The sequence below is a fragment of the Melozone crissalis genome, unplaced genomic scaffold, assembly GCF_028551555.1.
Source record: "Melozone crissalis strain CALT ecotype California unplaced genomic scaffold, PUWL_Pcris_2 ptg000005l_1, whole genome shotgun sequence".
NCBI classification, from domain to species: Eukaryota; Metazoa; Chordata; class Aves; order Passeriformes; family Passerellidae; genus Melozone; species Melozone crissalis.
The window spans coordinates 769694-782645 of NW_026535783.1; the positions used below are offsets into that span (position 1 = coordinate 769694).

The window sequence follows — 12952 nt, forward strand, 5'->3', positions numbered from 1 at the left end:
ATATCATTATGCATAATGATTTTCAGGAAAAGGTAGATTGTTAATATTCCCGTGGAATTGTTGAACTCAATACACAGCCATATGAAAAGCCAACTAAAAGATGAACGTTTCTTCACAACTTTCTTTTTGACTGGACAATAGAAATTATTCCTTATAGTTCAAAGACTTGAAGAGATAGTGCAAGTGATAAGATTAAATTTGCAGGTTCAGGTAAATTCAAATATGGAAATACTACAACAGCCTGAAAAGTTTGAAAATGTAAGGATTAGCTATGCAGCCCTTTGTAGGGCCATCTGTAGTTAATTAAAAATACACTGTCAACCACAGGAGCAAGAACACACAACAGGAAATTTCTGTGGAGCCTCTGTACACCCTTGGTTTGACTGATGGGCTAAAATATGATTCAACCACCTCTCTTTCCTGTGGAAAAACATTTTCATCTGCTTCTCCACCATAAAGCACAGCAGTAAAATGTTCATCCTCTCCAGAAGTTACTAACTGCTCTTCCAACATGCAGCTCTAAAAGAATTTCAGCAGATTTTAGGATCTTCAGCTATTCCAAAGTTAAATAGATAGGGCAATTTCTCCTTCCTTTTATGGAAAGTGTATAAACTTGGGAGAAAAAAACCCAGTAATCATATTCCTAACTTGCTTAGCAGCTGTAGGCAAAAAAGGCTAATATGTCATAATTTATATGTGGAGAGATTGCAGGGGGTTAGTAGCCATGTCTGGTGCTATTGAGGCTTCCCACTGAGAGCTGCACTGCAAAGTGGCAGCTGACTGAAAACACTGCTATTTTCAACAGTTCAAAAAATGTAAATGTGCCAGTGGCTGGTCAAACAAGCTCCCACACTGGTGATTTATTGAAATCCCTCACATTAGTGAGTTGTATGAATCACTCCTGGGCTGAAAACAACCCCTGTGCACAGGTTGATAATGGATTCAGGGGCTGAATCAGTCTTGCTGGCTCCAGAAGGTAATTTTGGGCAGCCTCAATTAGACAAAGATAATTTCTATGCACGGGATTCGCTAAGGTGCACAGAGCTGAAAGTAAATATGCTTTTCCAGGGAGCCTTGGAAAGGCAGAGGGGAGGAAAATAAACTCATCTCTCTCAACAAATGAGGGGAATTCAGTGAATCAGATCTGCAACCACCATTTTTGTTCATTAACAAAGGAAAACTGGGGCTTGCAGAAGCATCCCCTAGTATATTTTCCTGCAGCTGTGACAACAAAAACATGAAGATATGTTGGGCTTTCAGAGCTCGTGGCAGAGTTGGGAGGGTTACGGCCAGAAAAAGAAGAATTTGAACATAAAACTGAACCAGAGAACTGTCCCCATGCCTGAAACACAAAGAAGACAAACAAGTGGGGAAATCCACGTGAAAATTTACCTGCAGCCACTGTGACTGGTCATTGTGGCCAGAGGTCCAGGCATTGACTTTGCCTTGCTTGTCCAGCCGGGCTTTCCTGGGCTCCCAGGCGAACATGTCCATGTTGAGGGTACGGAAAACGCTGGAGGCGGTGATCTGGAAATCCTGGATGTGTCCTGATTTCATCCCCAGGGGCTCAGAGCAACCTGGAACAGCAGGGCAAGATCAGTGGCGCTACCTGCTTATCTCTGTCAGGGGTTTAGGTTTTTTTGTTATGGCGGAGGAAACCTGCAATACTTGAGGAAAAAGATGTAATCAAGGCTATTGTTGAAGACACTCGAAAACAAATAAATGAAAAATAGTCAATTCCAGGCACTTTGTTTCAACAATTGCTTGGGTGAATCAAAATCAAGATAGAGAATTCAACATATTTTATCCTGGCATAAATTTATGAAGCGAAACAAAATGAAAAGATGACTTTTGTCTGTGCTTATCTTATTTTTATTTTCTTCTCCCACAGGAAAATATTGTTTCCCCTCTTCTGTTTGATTTTCCTTATGCTTTTATGCCACCTCACATCCACCATGTGTTTGCTTACTGAACAAACATTATTTTTTTCTTAAAAACCACTGCTGCAGTAAAATGTTAAAAAGCACTGAGCTCTTTTACACTTCTGAATTATTTGACATCTAGGTAAAAATCCAGAAAGCCCAAAATCCCATGGAAGGAGGGAGAGCCCACAGAAAAACAATTGTGGAGGGAGGATAGTAGGAGGATATCACTTAGGAGAAATCGATAGTTAATGGCTTATTTGTTTGTGGACATCCCACACCACTGAGTTATTTTGCCGTAGAAAAGATAGATTTCGGGCTTCTCCCTTCTCTGTTCTGCGTGAAAAAAAAAGATAAAAATAAAAATTGATAAGCGGCTCTGTGCTCCTCTGCCTTGCTTCTGTGTGCTGGGAATGTGGAAGGCACATTTGGATGCAGAAGAGGGAGGAAACAAGATGAGGCAGCACTGAAACAACAGGATTGGAAACCAGAGAAGGCAGATGAACTGCATGGTTCTAAGATTTAACAAACAAATCAGAAAAAGAAAGGCTTTTTGAGAGAGAGAAGGCTGCTAAGAAGACAGGAAAGGTGGATGTATGGCTGCCGGGGTGGAGTGACACTTGATAATTGGGGTAAAGTGAAAGATGGAAAAGATGGAGATGGCAACAAAAAAAATAAGCTGTTTTCTCATTTCCTTCCTGACTCAGCAGTCAAAAACCTGCATATGGGCAGTTATATTTTTAACAACATGATCTTTAATGCAGCATCTCCTGTATTTAAAATTTGAATATTGACATACTTCATGTTAAATTAAAAAAACAAAAAAAAAAACCCAAAAAAACCCCAAAAAACAAAACCCAAACAAATGGAAAGCCAAAAGAAAATAGAGTTAACTTTTGAAAAAAAAAATCCCCAATCTTACATAACTGATTCTCAGTGCACAAATAGAAATGGCACAGCTTTGTCTGTGGAATGGACTCATTCAAAAACACAACAAAACAATTTTCCTGGGAGTGGGAGGAAGCAATTGGTAATAGTAATAAGAGAGACTAATCTGTTGCTTTGGAGAGGGACTTTGCTTATTATTAAATTCTGAAGTATCACTCCAGGATCACAAGGACTGTCAGCAAGAATGTTTCATCCAAGGAATGCTAAGGAGGCTCCTGTCACAAAACCATGGGCTGTCAAAGCTGTGACTCAGTGCTGGCCCAATCCATCAAAAACCAGTTCTATCTTTTCTGGGTATTATTATTGATTTATGAAGCAACAGCTGTGCGTGCCTGTGTGCCTGTGCATGCGTGCATGAATTAATGGGATTTTACACTCGCCTGCCTTCTCCGTGGCCCCAAAGGGGGTGGGCAGACAGTTGTTAAAGGCAGCGGGAGAAAGTGAGAAGAACAGTGAGAATCTGAAGAGGCAAACGTGGTGCACACAGGTGTCAGGATGTCTTGGTGCCATGCCACAGAGAGCAGCAGCTTCCCAGCCCCTGCCACAGGAGACTGTGGCTGTTTGGATGACAGAGACATAACCCTGCAGGGTCATCAAACCAGCACACGGCTTTGTGTCATCCCTCACAGGTGTGTGTTTATAACAATGCTTATGTCTCCCTGAAACATCTCCACTTCACTGTGCCTTTAAATTTGCTTTTCAATGTCCCTGTGAGAGGATTCAATTCCCATTTTTCTTTTTTTGAAATCTGTTGAAGTCGGAGATAGCTGATGCAGACACTTGGCTACACCCAGTGGAGCATCTCAGGCTGGAATGTTTGAGATGCTTTGGATGCCTCCATCTGTGATAAATGTATGTTTAAATATAACCAGGTATAAGTTTGCAAGTCCTATTTGGTCTAGCTTGATGGAGAAAAGAAATAATGAGAAAGAGTGGGGATTAGCACCTTAAAATTGGAGGAATAAACACAAAGGTATTCCTCTGTTGACTCTTCAGAGGGAAGAATATTTTACTCTTCAGTCTGCATCCATACGATAACCCTCATCTACTTCTTCCTTTGTGTCGTGGTTTGACCGGAAATGGGACATCTGGGATATTTTGTTTTGCTGTGATTACCAATGGGTAATTGGAATTTAAGATGGGCACTTAGTTTGACCAGTGGGACATTTGGATCCGCCTCTTGAGACTACGAACCCAAGGGGTTAAAAGCAGGGCTCTTGGCCTTCGGAGCCCTCTTGGGATTTCCGGCGTGAAGAAGTCTCTCCCCCGGCCCAGTTGCTGGCTGGGCTGGGGGAGGGGAGAGCCACGTGGCCCATCTACGGTAGGCCCGGGTTCGGAGGAAGGGTGGCAGACCCTTGAGCGACCAGTTTATTCCCCCCCCCCAGAGAATGCAGCCCGTGCTCGAACTGTATATCTTGAAACTTGATATCATGTGCCGGCAGGCAGCACGGCTGGGAGGAGAAAGGGGGGGGCAGCGGGCAGTCCGGCCGCCTGGGAGAGCTTTAACCCTTCGGGGAATGAAGGCTTCGCAGAACATTGCCTTTCCTGGGAAAGGGACAGGAGTGGAAGATGAAGGAAGAAAATTAGGCCAGTAAGGAGGGTCTGGCAAAGGGAGAAGAGAGATGTTGAAGGAATGGAGGAAGATGGAGTGGCAGTTTTTGCTGGACTCTTTTTTGTTGTATTTCCATGGACTGTTTCCTGGTGAGGCAGAGGCTGTATTGCAGGGGGAAGCGGAGGCTCGGCGTCAAGAAAGTTTAGTTTTGAGACCCCTCGGCCCCAGGGGGTATAGAAGACATGGGGGGGGGACAGAGGTCCCAGGATTGTGACTGTACTCTGCTTGGAACGAGACGAGGCATTCTTAAAAGGCCCTGAAGGCAGGCCCCTGCCCCATCCCATGCCTGGTGGTGAGAGCACCTCGGCATGGAAAGGAGATGTCACGAGATAGCAAGATACCGGGCGGATTGCTGATTGTGACAAGAAGTCCGTGGCACAAGGAAGGACTCCGTCTATCCCTTATGAGCTGAAGATTTGATTTTTTTTTCCAAAGGGTGGTGCCAGACCGAGTGTGGATAATTTTTTGGGAAATGTAAATGTGTTTGGGAATTTGGTGGGAGGAGGATAAGGAAGTGTTTCTGTGTAGTTTTCATTCTCCTTGTTTTTTTCCCTGTGTGTGTGTAGGTTAGTAATTGTGTGTGTAGTTTAGTAATTGTGTGTGTAGTTTAGTTAATAAACTTCTCTTTATGTTTAAGTTGGAGCCTGCTTTGCTTATTTCCTGGCCACATCTCACAGCAGATATCAGGTAAAAGGTATATTTATGGGGGCCTTGGCTTTGCCAGGCCTAAACCATAACACTTTGAAAAAGCTCAAACCCTCAAAGGAAATATTCAATATCCAATGTAGCAAAGGCAAACCCACAAATGGATCCGCATGCAACAGTCTGCATGAATCTTGTCCCGGACAAAGATTTGTGCAGTGTCGGCAAAAGCAATGTTTGTCAATTTTTGAGGGCAAAGGTAATTTTGTTTCGATTTATACTGTGATATTTTTTGTTTCTAAAAATTAAGACATTTAAAAAATTTTCATCATATTCTTGAATCACAGAATGGTTTGGGTTGATAGGGACCTTAAGATCATCTAGCTGCAAATCTAATTCCACCTCCTTTGCCATGGGCAGGGACACTTTTCATTAAACCTTAATGCTTTAAAGCTCCATCCAACCTGGCCTATAAATAACAAATATAGAATTCCTTTCCAGATTACACAGTTCTGAGTTCAAATGAGGAAAGGGGAACCTATCTTTAACTGTAGGTTTGATAAAGTCCCCCTGTGCGTCAGCTTTGTGTGAATAGTGCCTAGAGGGACTGTTAGTGATGCCTCAAGTTTTAGCTTTGATATTTTTCACATTCTGTGCGGCTTTAGTGTGTGGGTCTGGGCTTCATTTTAGGGGATGGTGAACTCTGTGCACAGAGCAGGGAGACAAAACAATTCCTGCTCTAGTTTGGGAACAAATGACCCAAATCTCAGCCCAGGAGCACAAACCCCGTGGGCTGGACAGAGACAAACAAGCAGGGTGGGACTGCCTGGGCTAAAGCTGGAATGGGACAATGAACTGCAAGGTGCAAATGGAGCAGAACTGATCCCAGGGACAGACCCCGTGCCCGGCCATGCATTTTGGGGCCATTTTGGTTCATCTTGGGTGCAGCCCTGGCTGGGCTCTGGTGCTGCCCAAGGTGCATCCATGGAGGAGATTGTTGGGATAAATCTCTGCTTTATTCTGTAATTCTGTCTGGCCTCTGTTCTAGCTCAGTCTTCACAAGGCATCATTAGGATAAAGAAATAGCTACCAGGGAACAGCATACCTGAAGGAGATGAAAATTACACACTCAGGAGCTTTCTCTGAGTGAGTCCCATGGGGATGGGTGGGTTCTAGGGACCAATATCCCTCTGCAGGAACTGAGAAACCCCAAACATATTTTGGGGTAAATAAATAACATTTATTTATGCCAAACACCAAGAGCTGGCTGAATTGTGCACAGGAACCAACAAACATGACTGTGAGCAGGGACTGCCTGCAGGGAGACAGATGCTGGAGTGCAAGAGTGAGTTCCATGAGTGAGCGACATTGTTGTGTGAGCACTGGATCTGCTGTTAAAAACAACAGCTTGATGATGCTAGTAATAACAGCCCAATGAACAGAGGCATTCTAATAAGCAGTAGCTGTGATCTGCTTCTCCCCTCACATCAATACTCTGTGGAGGGAAGGGAGGGCAGGACACAGAGATGTGCAAAACACAAGCGAGGCAGGAACACAGGGCCGTGAAAATTAATGCCTAATTTATTGATGGTTGGCTCCACTAGCATTGATCCTGACTGTGGGTCCTGGTAAGTACAGCTATTTATGAGACTAAAGCAGATTGCATTGAACATTTTGCTGAAGTTTGTCCTAAGGAGTTAGCTTTTATGATGATCCAATGCTACAAGTCTCCCTCTGTTTACCACTCACTCTCTTCTCTCTCACCAGGCCATGTTAGAGAAGGCAGACCCCTCAAATTGCCTTTCCACCCAAGGCAGACCACCTGGAATTAAGAGAGAATTAGTCTGTGTAATTACACCTTTCCTTCAGTAAGGTTGAAATTGCTCTGCTGAGCCTCAGCTGTCCACAGTTTTAAGGGATGATGACCTTGACATTGTTAGGAGACCACTGAAATTAATTTACTTCACTAGCTTTTACAGTCTTTGAGCAAAACAATTCCTAGTCATTCTGGCAAGGACTTACTCTAAATTGTGGTTCCAGAAGTGGAAGACATTAAAAAAAAATCTAATAGAACAAAGCAGCTAGACAGGATTTTCTATTTACTCTTCAACCTATCTATATTGGAAAAGGGCTACACCAAGATTAATGCATTAACTTTTCATTTCTGAATCTGGTTTTGACTGAGAATTGTTTAACTCCAGCTGTTTTGATGTATCACCCATGAACTGGATGACTATTGTTAGTAAAGAGGCAGCCACATAAAAATCACTCCTAAATGAATCAGTAGGGTGCTACCACCAGTAAAAAGGTTTATCTCTTGGAAAAGGATAAAACATTACCTGCTTTTTTGAATTTATAAGGGAACACAGTTCTTGCAGAAGGTGGCTAGAGGTCAGGCTTTACATTTCAGAGCTTTAATAAGAATCTGAGGGAAGGTTTATATTGGGTCCACTTTTTCATTTACTTTTTGCTACAAGATGCTATCCCTGCTTCTGCTAAACTCAGAAAACAAATCCAAACTGAAATCTTGATTAAAGCAGCCCAACCAAGTTGTGTCTTATTGGACTGGTCCTTGACACCAGGGGAAGCAGGCTTATCTCTCTGAGGATGTCACAGAGCACAGGGGTGGTGCCACCTCACAGCCACAGGAGGAATTTCCCAAATCAGGTGTGACAATTGTGGCTACCAAGGGTCCCCAGCAGCTCTGGGGCTCAGCAACCATTTTCAGGCCTTGGGTGAGGCTCCCTGCCTTGTAGTCTGCTCAGGGTGGTACATTTTGAGTCCACATAGCCATCAATACATGTTTAAACTGCTAAATCACCATGCCTAGAGGTATCCAAGGACTGGATGTGGCACTCAGTGCTCTGGGCTGTGTTGCAAGGTGGGGATCACTCACAGGCTGGACCTGATGATCTCAGAGCTCTTCTCCAGCCTCATTGGTTCTGTGATTCCTGTGATCAACTGGAGATTAAACCCACACAGGAAAAAAATATGGAGTGTTAATGGGTTAACAGCACACAGCCTTATCGGGACACATTTCTGTGCCACTGCAAGTGGCCATCATCACTCAGCTGAGCCAAGTGTTGCACTGCTGAGGGCACACCTTGAGTGTCCAGTTCTGGGCTCCCAAATTTAGGAAGGACATTGGGACATTGGAGAACATCCAGAGGAGGGAATGAGGCTGGAGAGGGGCTGGGAACACAAACCCCGTGAGGAATGACTGAGGGAGCTGGAGGTGCTCAGCCTGTAGAAAAGGAGACTCAGGGATGCCCTCATCACTCTCTACAACTCCATGAAATGTGGTTGTGCTCAGGTGGGACTGGGCTCTTTCTCCAGGCGGCACTGACAGAACCACAGGGCAGAGTCTCAAGCTGCACCAAGGGAAATATAGGCTGGATATCAAGGAAAAGTGTTTTGCAGAAAGAGTGATAAATTCTGGAATGGCTGCCCAGGGAGATGGTGGAGTCCCCATCCCTGAGTGTGTTTAACAAAGCCTGGATGTGGCACTGATGCCAGGGTTCAGTTGAGGGGTTGGGGCTGGGCTGGACTCCGTGATCTTGAAGGTCTCTTCCAACCTGGTGATTCTGTGATTTTTTTAAAATTAGATAAAGAGGATGAAAGCAACTGGACAAACTCAGGCTGGCCAGGTGCACCTCGCAGGGGGGACAAAGCACGAGTTGTTGGGAGCAGCTGGAGGGGACGGAGGGCTGGGGGCTGTGGGGATCCCACCTGTGAGCTCGCAGCCAAGCAGCTCCATCCTGAGGGTGCAGTGCCTCCTGCACACCTGGGGGTACAGCCGGACGTACTGCGCCTTGATGGGCGGCGTGAAGGAGTTGGCGTACGGGGTGTTGTTGTCCACGTTCCCACGGAACACCTGCGGGGCAACGACGTTTGCAACAGCAAAATAAAACGTGTCAGGAGGATCCCTGGAGTCCCAGCGAGTTCCTGTGTCTCAAAAGCACCCGAATTGTTCTGTCTGTGAGAGGTTTTCCCCAAATTGCAGCTGGTTTAGCGCTGCCAGTGCATGACACAAGTTTTCACAGCAGAATGTCCTGCTGTGCCATTTTGTGATGGGTTTGCCGCCTGGGCCAAACCAAGGTCTCTGTCCTGTCCCTCTCAGAAATTGAAGCTCCTCATGCAACTAAATTATGCCTTCTTTTCTTGATTAATGTATGAAATAGTTGCAGTTCAATTAAGCCTGCAATTATTTGCTCTGATTGATGTTTATTTTTTCCCCCCCTGGTTCAATAACTTGATCCAGCTCCCACTGAAGTGCACTGTAACCCTCCCACTGATCACAGAGGGGATGAGTTAAACCCACCAGCACTTTTCTATTCACCCCCCCCCTCTAACTAGACATCCCTGTGCTGTGTTTCTCCCCTTCATTATGCTCCTCTTCACACAAAATCTTAATTTCCTGACAGAGAAACTACATCTAATGCAGCACATTTTGCCTTCTATGCAAACTTACACAGTAAAAGGTTTTTTTCCTGCTCTGTGTGCACAGCTCCATCAAAAATAAATGGTAACTATAGACTGTAAACACACACACCCCGCTGGATGATACTGTTTGTGCAGCACAGAGATTAGCACTGATGAATGGGCTCTGTGTTTCCAAGGGTTAAAGCTAATCTGCCAATGCAATAAAACGAAATTGAAAACAGAGCAATGAGTAATTACTGGTAAACTAATTAATATGAAAATCAGTTAAGTGTAATAAACAGGATTATTCTAGCTTGGGGAAATAGTATTTATGCAACCATCAATTAAAGTATAAGAAATTCTTAGCACAGAGAGATGCAAATTTGTTGATTTTTTTTTTCTCACACAGAAAAATAATAACAGTGAAACCTATATCATACTGCCAGGCAATTAGGCTTAAATACCCAAGACATCTCATACTTCTAAAAGCTGCTAAACCATGAGATGCTTTCAGTAACAGATGACTCTATCTTACCATGTCTTCCTTCGTGCCTTTTACTTTGTACATTGTCCATGACTTCCCATCATTACTGTAGGCAATTTTGTAAGATTTCACGTATTCTGGACTTCCAATCCTCTTGGCGCCTTGGGTTATAACTCCAGTGACTCGCATCTTCTTCTGCAGGTTTATCTGAAATAACAGCACACTGTTAATCTGATGGAAACAACCCTTGATTCCTTTAATTCACCTTTTTTTTTTTTTCTAAATGAGAGGAAAAAACATAGCTGTAGCATTGAAATGACTGTTTTCATACTTGCATTAATTCTTTTGACCTTTCATGAATTTCACGTGCAAATGTATAAAGCAAATGAATGAAAGATTAAACCAAAAGCTTGGACTATGCTTATTTCCTGTATGTGTGCACATATATTATGGATATACAGAATACGACTGGGATAATGCTTAATTTTGGCATATAGGGTTACTCCTACCTATTTTCTGCCTGAAAGGGAAATGAAACAGTGTGATAATTTACCCAAAGCTATATCTTCTCTTCTCTTAGAAGCCAATTTGCAATACCATACAAAAGGCCCTCAGTTAGCACCAAGTAAAACTTCCATGTGAAACTAAAACTACATGGAAGTTCTGACAGCAAAGAAATGAGGCTTTTTCTTGACTCTCACTGAAAACTCATATACCTAGTGATCAAGGCTGAAATGCTAATCCTAAAGCAGTCAATACCAAAATATCAATCAGTGGATGCGAACACTCCTCGTGTGCTTGTCTGAGCTGAACAAAACTCCTTGAAGTAAAAAACGAAGATTTGCTCAGAGAGAACAAATTCAGCATCACTCCAGCAGCCTTAATTCTGCCTCCTTTACTCCCCTGTGGCATGGAAACAACTCAGGGTGTGATACTCAAACCCAACAGTGTCAGACTCAGTCTGTGGCAGCTGCACTCCCTCCCTGTCAGCTGAAATCTGTGACTTTTGCACCAAATGAAGCTCAGCAAAGAGCCTTGTGAAGGTGCAGGCAGATGTGCGGCGCAAAGAGATGAGTGGAGGTACTGGAGAGCAAACAACTGGGACAGGGTAAATAATACTATACGCTACATTAGCACCTGTCTCCTCAAAAATGAGTTTTATCTTTGCTCCCCAGTGGCTGGAGCTGAGCCAGGGCAGTCCCCACTGTTTGGAGCAGCAGTCCCAGCACAGGTGTGGGAGGACTCAGAGGCAGATCTGCTGTCCAAATACCTTAATTGGTTTATTGTTTGCATTGTGGCCTGAGGACTTTCTCCCCCTTGGTAATAAAATCTAACCTCTGTGAAGGATGTAAGATGATCAGGCTTTGGTGTTCTAAGATCTCTCTGTGTGCACAATAGGAAGCCTCTGGTGTCTTTGTCCAAACTGTAGAATTCTGTGGTTTCTTCTAGGTTTTTTGGTATTTTTTTTTGGAATGAGTCTTTTTCTCTGAGCTATTTCTCAGCTACTTTTTTGGAACAGTTGGCTTTTGGTGTAATTTTACCATAGTTCTCCCTACAAGAAATTATTAAACACCCACAACCTTTGGATTAACAATGTGTGTTTTCAAGGCTTAGACCCATTGAGAGAGGAGAAGCCTCCTACAAAACCACCAGATTTTTTACAGGATCTTCCCCACAAATACCAGGAAAACTCAGGAAGATGTGCAATTCCACCAGGGAGAATGGACTCACAACAGGAATTCAGACAGGTATAAATTAGAAGAAATTCATTACGTTTTTCAGCCTTGGAAAACTTCTTTTCCCCAGTTCCTGGTCCCTCAGAGGGGAAAACATAATAAAATAAATATGTTATATTTGTAAAAGGACAGCTCCAGAGACTACCATTAGTCCCATAACTACATTAAAAATGTAGGTAACATGGAATAGCATCCAGTTAAAGATTTACGTAAGTCTCTTATGAGTAGTTCATTTTCTGTGTGGAATTTCAGAATATGAATTAACAGGCAAGTAAACCAATTTTCCATGTATTTACAAAATTGCTAATAATGAAGTGAATACAATCTGCAATACTAAATTCGAAAGCACAGGGAAACAGAAACCAGACGTTGATTTGCTGACTGGTAGCATCTTCACATTTCACTGCATGGGAAAAGGAAGGTATAACGCAACACTAAACAAATTTTGTTTGATCCAGTGATGCAGATAAATAATAATATTTTTTTCAGCTTAATTACCAAGTTTTCTATTTCCAGGTAATAATCTTTGGGGTTTTGGATGAGAATTTATGGGGATTTTATTTCCCTGTTTACTTTCAAAGGATAATTTCTAATGAAACCATGGCACAAACCACTGGATGTCCTATTCCCATTTGCAGAATCTTTCCTTTTAGAGGATTTCTTGATCAGTCTCCATCCTTTGAGTCACAAACTGAGCTTTATTTTTAAGCAGTATTGAACTTGATGCAACATAAGAAGTAAAACCAGGCTGCCTTGTTTTCCAAGCTCTACACATCCTGTCAACGTTTGCAGAAAAATCCCAATGAAGTAGGAAAAAAAAATGCTTTAAATGCCCATAGCTTGCTAATATGGAAATCCCTCCTGGGCTAACACCATGCTTTTCAGTGAATATGGATACATCAGGAATTAATTTTCCCTTTGTATCTTTGGGTTCTTTAATATGATTTAAATTTTTCAAGTTCGACCTCAGCAAAAATTGAAAATACTGCAACTTTAGCAATGGCTGTAGCAAAGCAGGGTCCAAACTTTTTCCTATTTAATATACCTTAGTAGGAAGATCTGAAGAAATGTGAACTGCATCCTTTAATAATAAAAGCTTTTTCAAATGTGTTTTTCTGTGTCAGGGTGAGGGAGAAACAGCTCAGGAAGCTCTGCTTTGTGGATTAAGATCCAGGACATAAAATTA

General features: G+C 42.9%; 1 protein-coding gene across 2 annotated transcripts in view; it reads right to left on the reverse strand.

The window, feature by feature from the left end:
- EDIL3 (EGF like repeats and discoidin domains 3) overlaps positions 1-12952 on the reverse strand; it is a 236597-nt gene that overhangs the window by 47554 nt on the left and 176091 nt on the right. For both annotated transcript variants that reach the window (XM_054288407.1, XM_054288400.1), the window contains 3 exons: positions 10082-10237; positions 8854-8998; positions 1393-1577 (listed from right to left, as the gene is read on the reverse strand). In XM_054288407.1, the coding sequence (XP_054144382.1) occupies positions 1393-1577; positions 8854-8998; positions 10082-10237 (486 nt within the window). The remainder of the gene's footprint in view (positions 1-1392; positions 1578-8853; positions 8999-10081; positions 10238-12952) is intronic.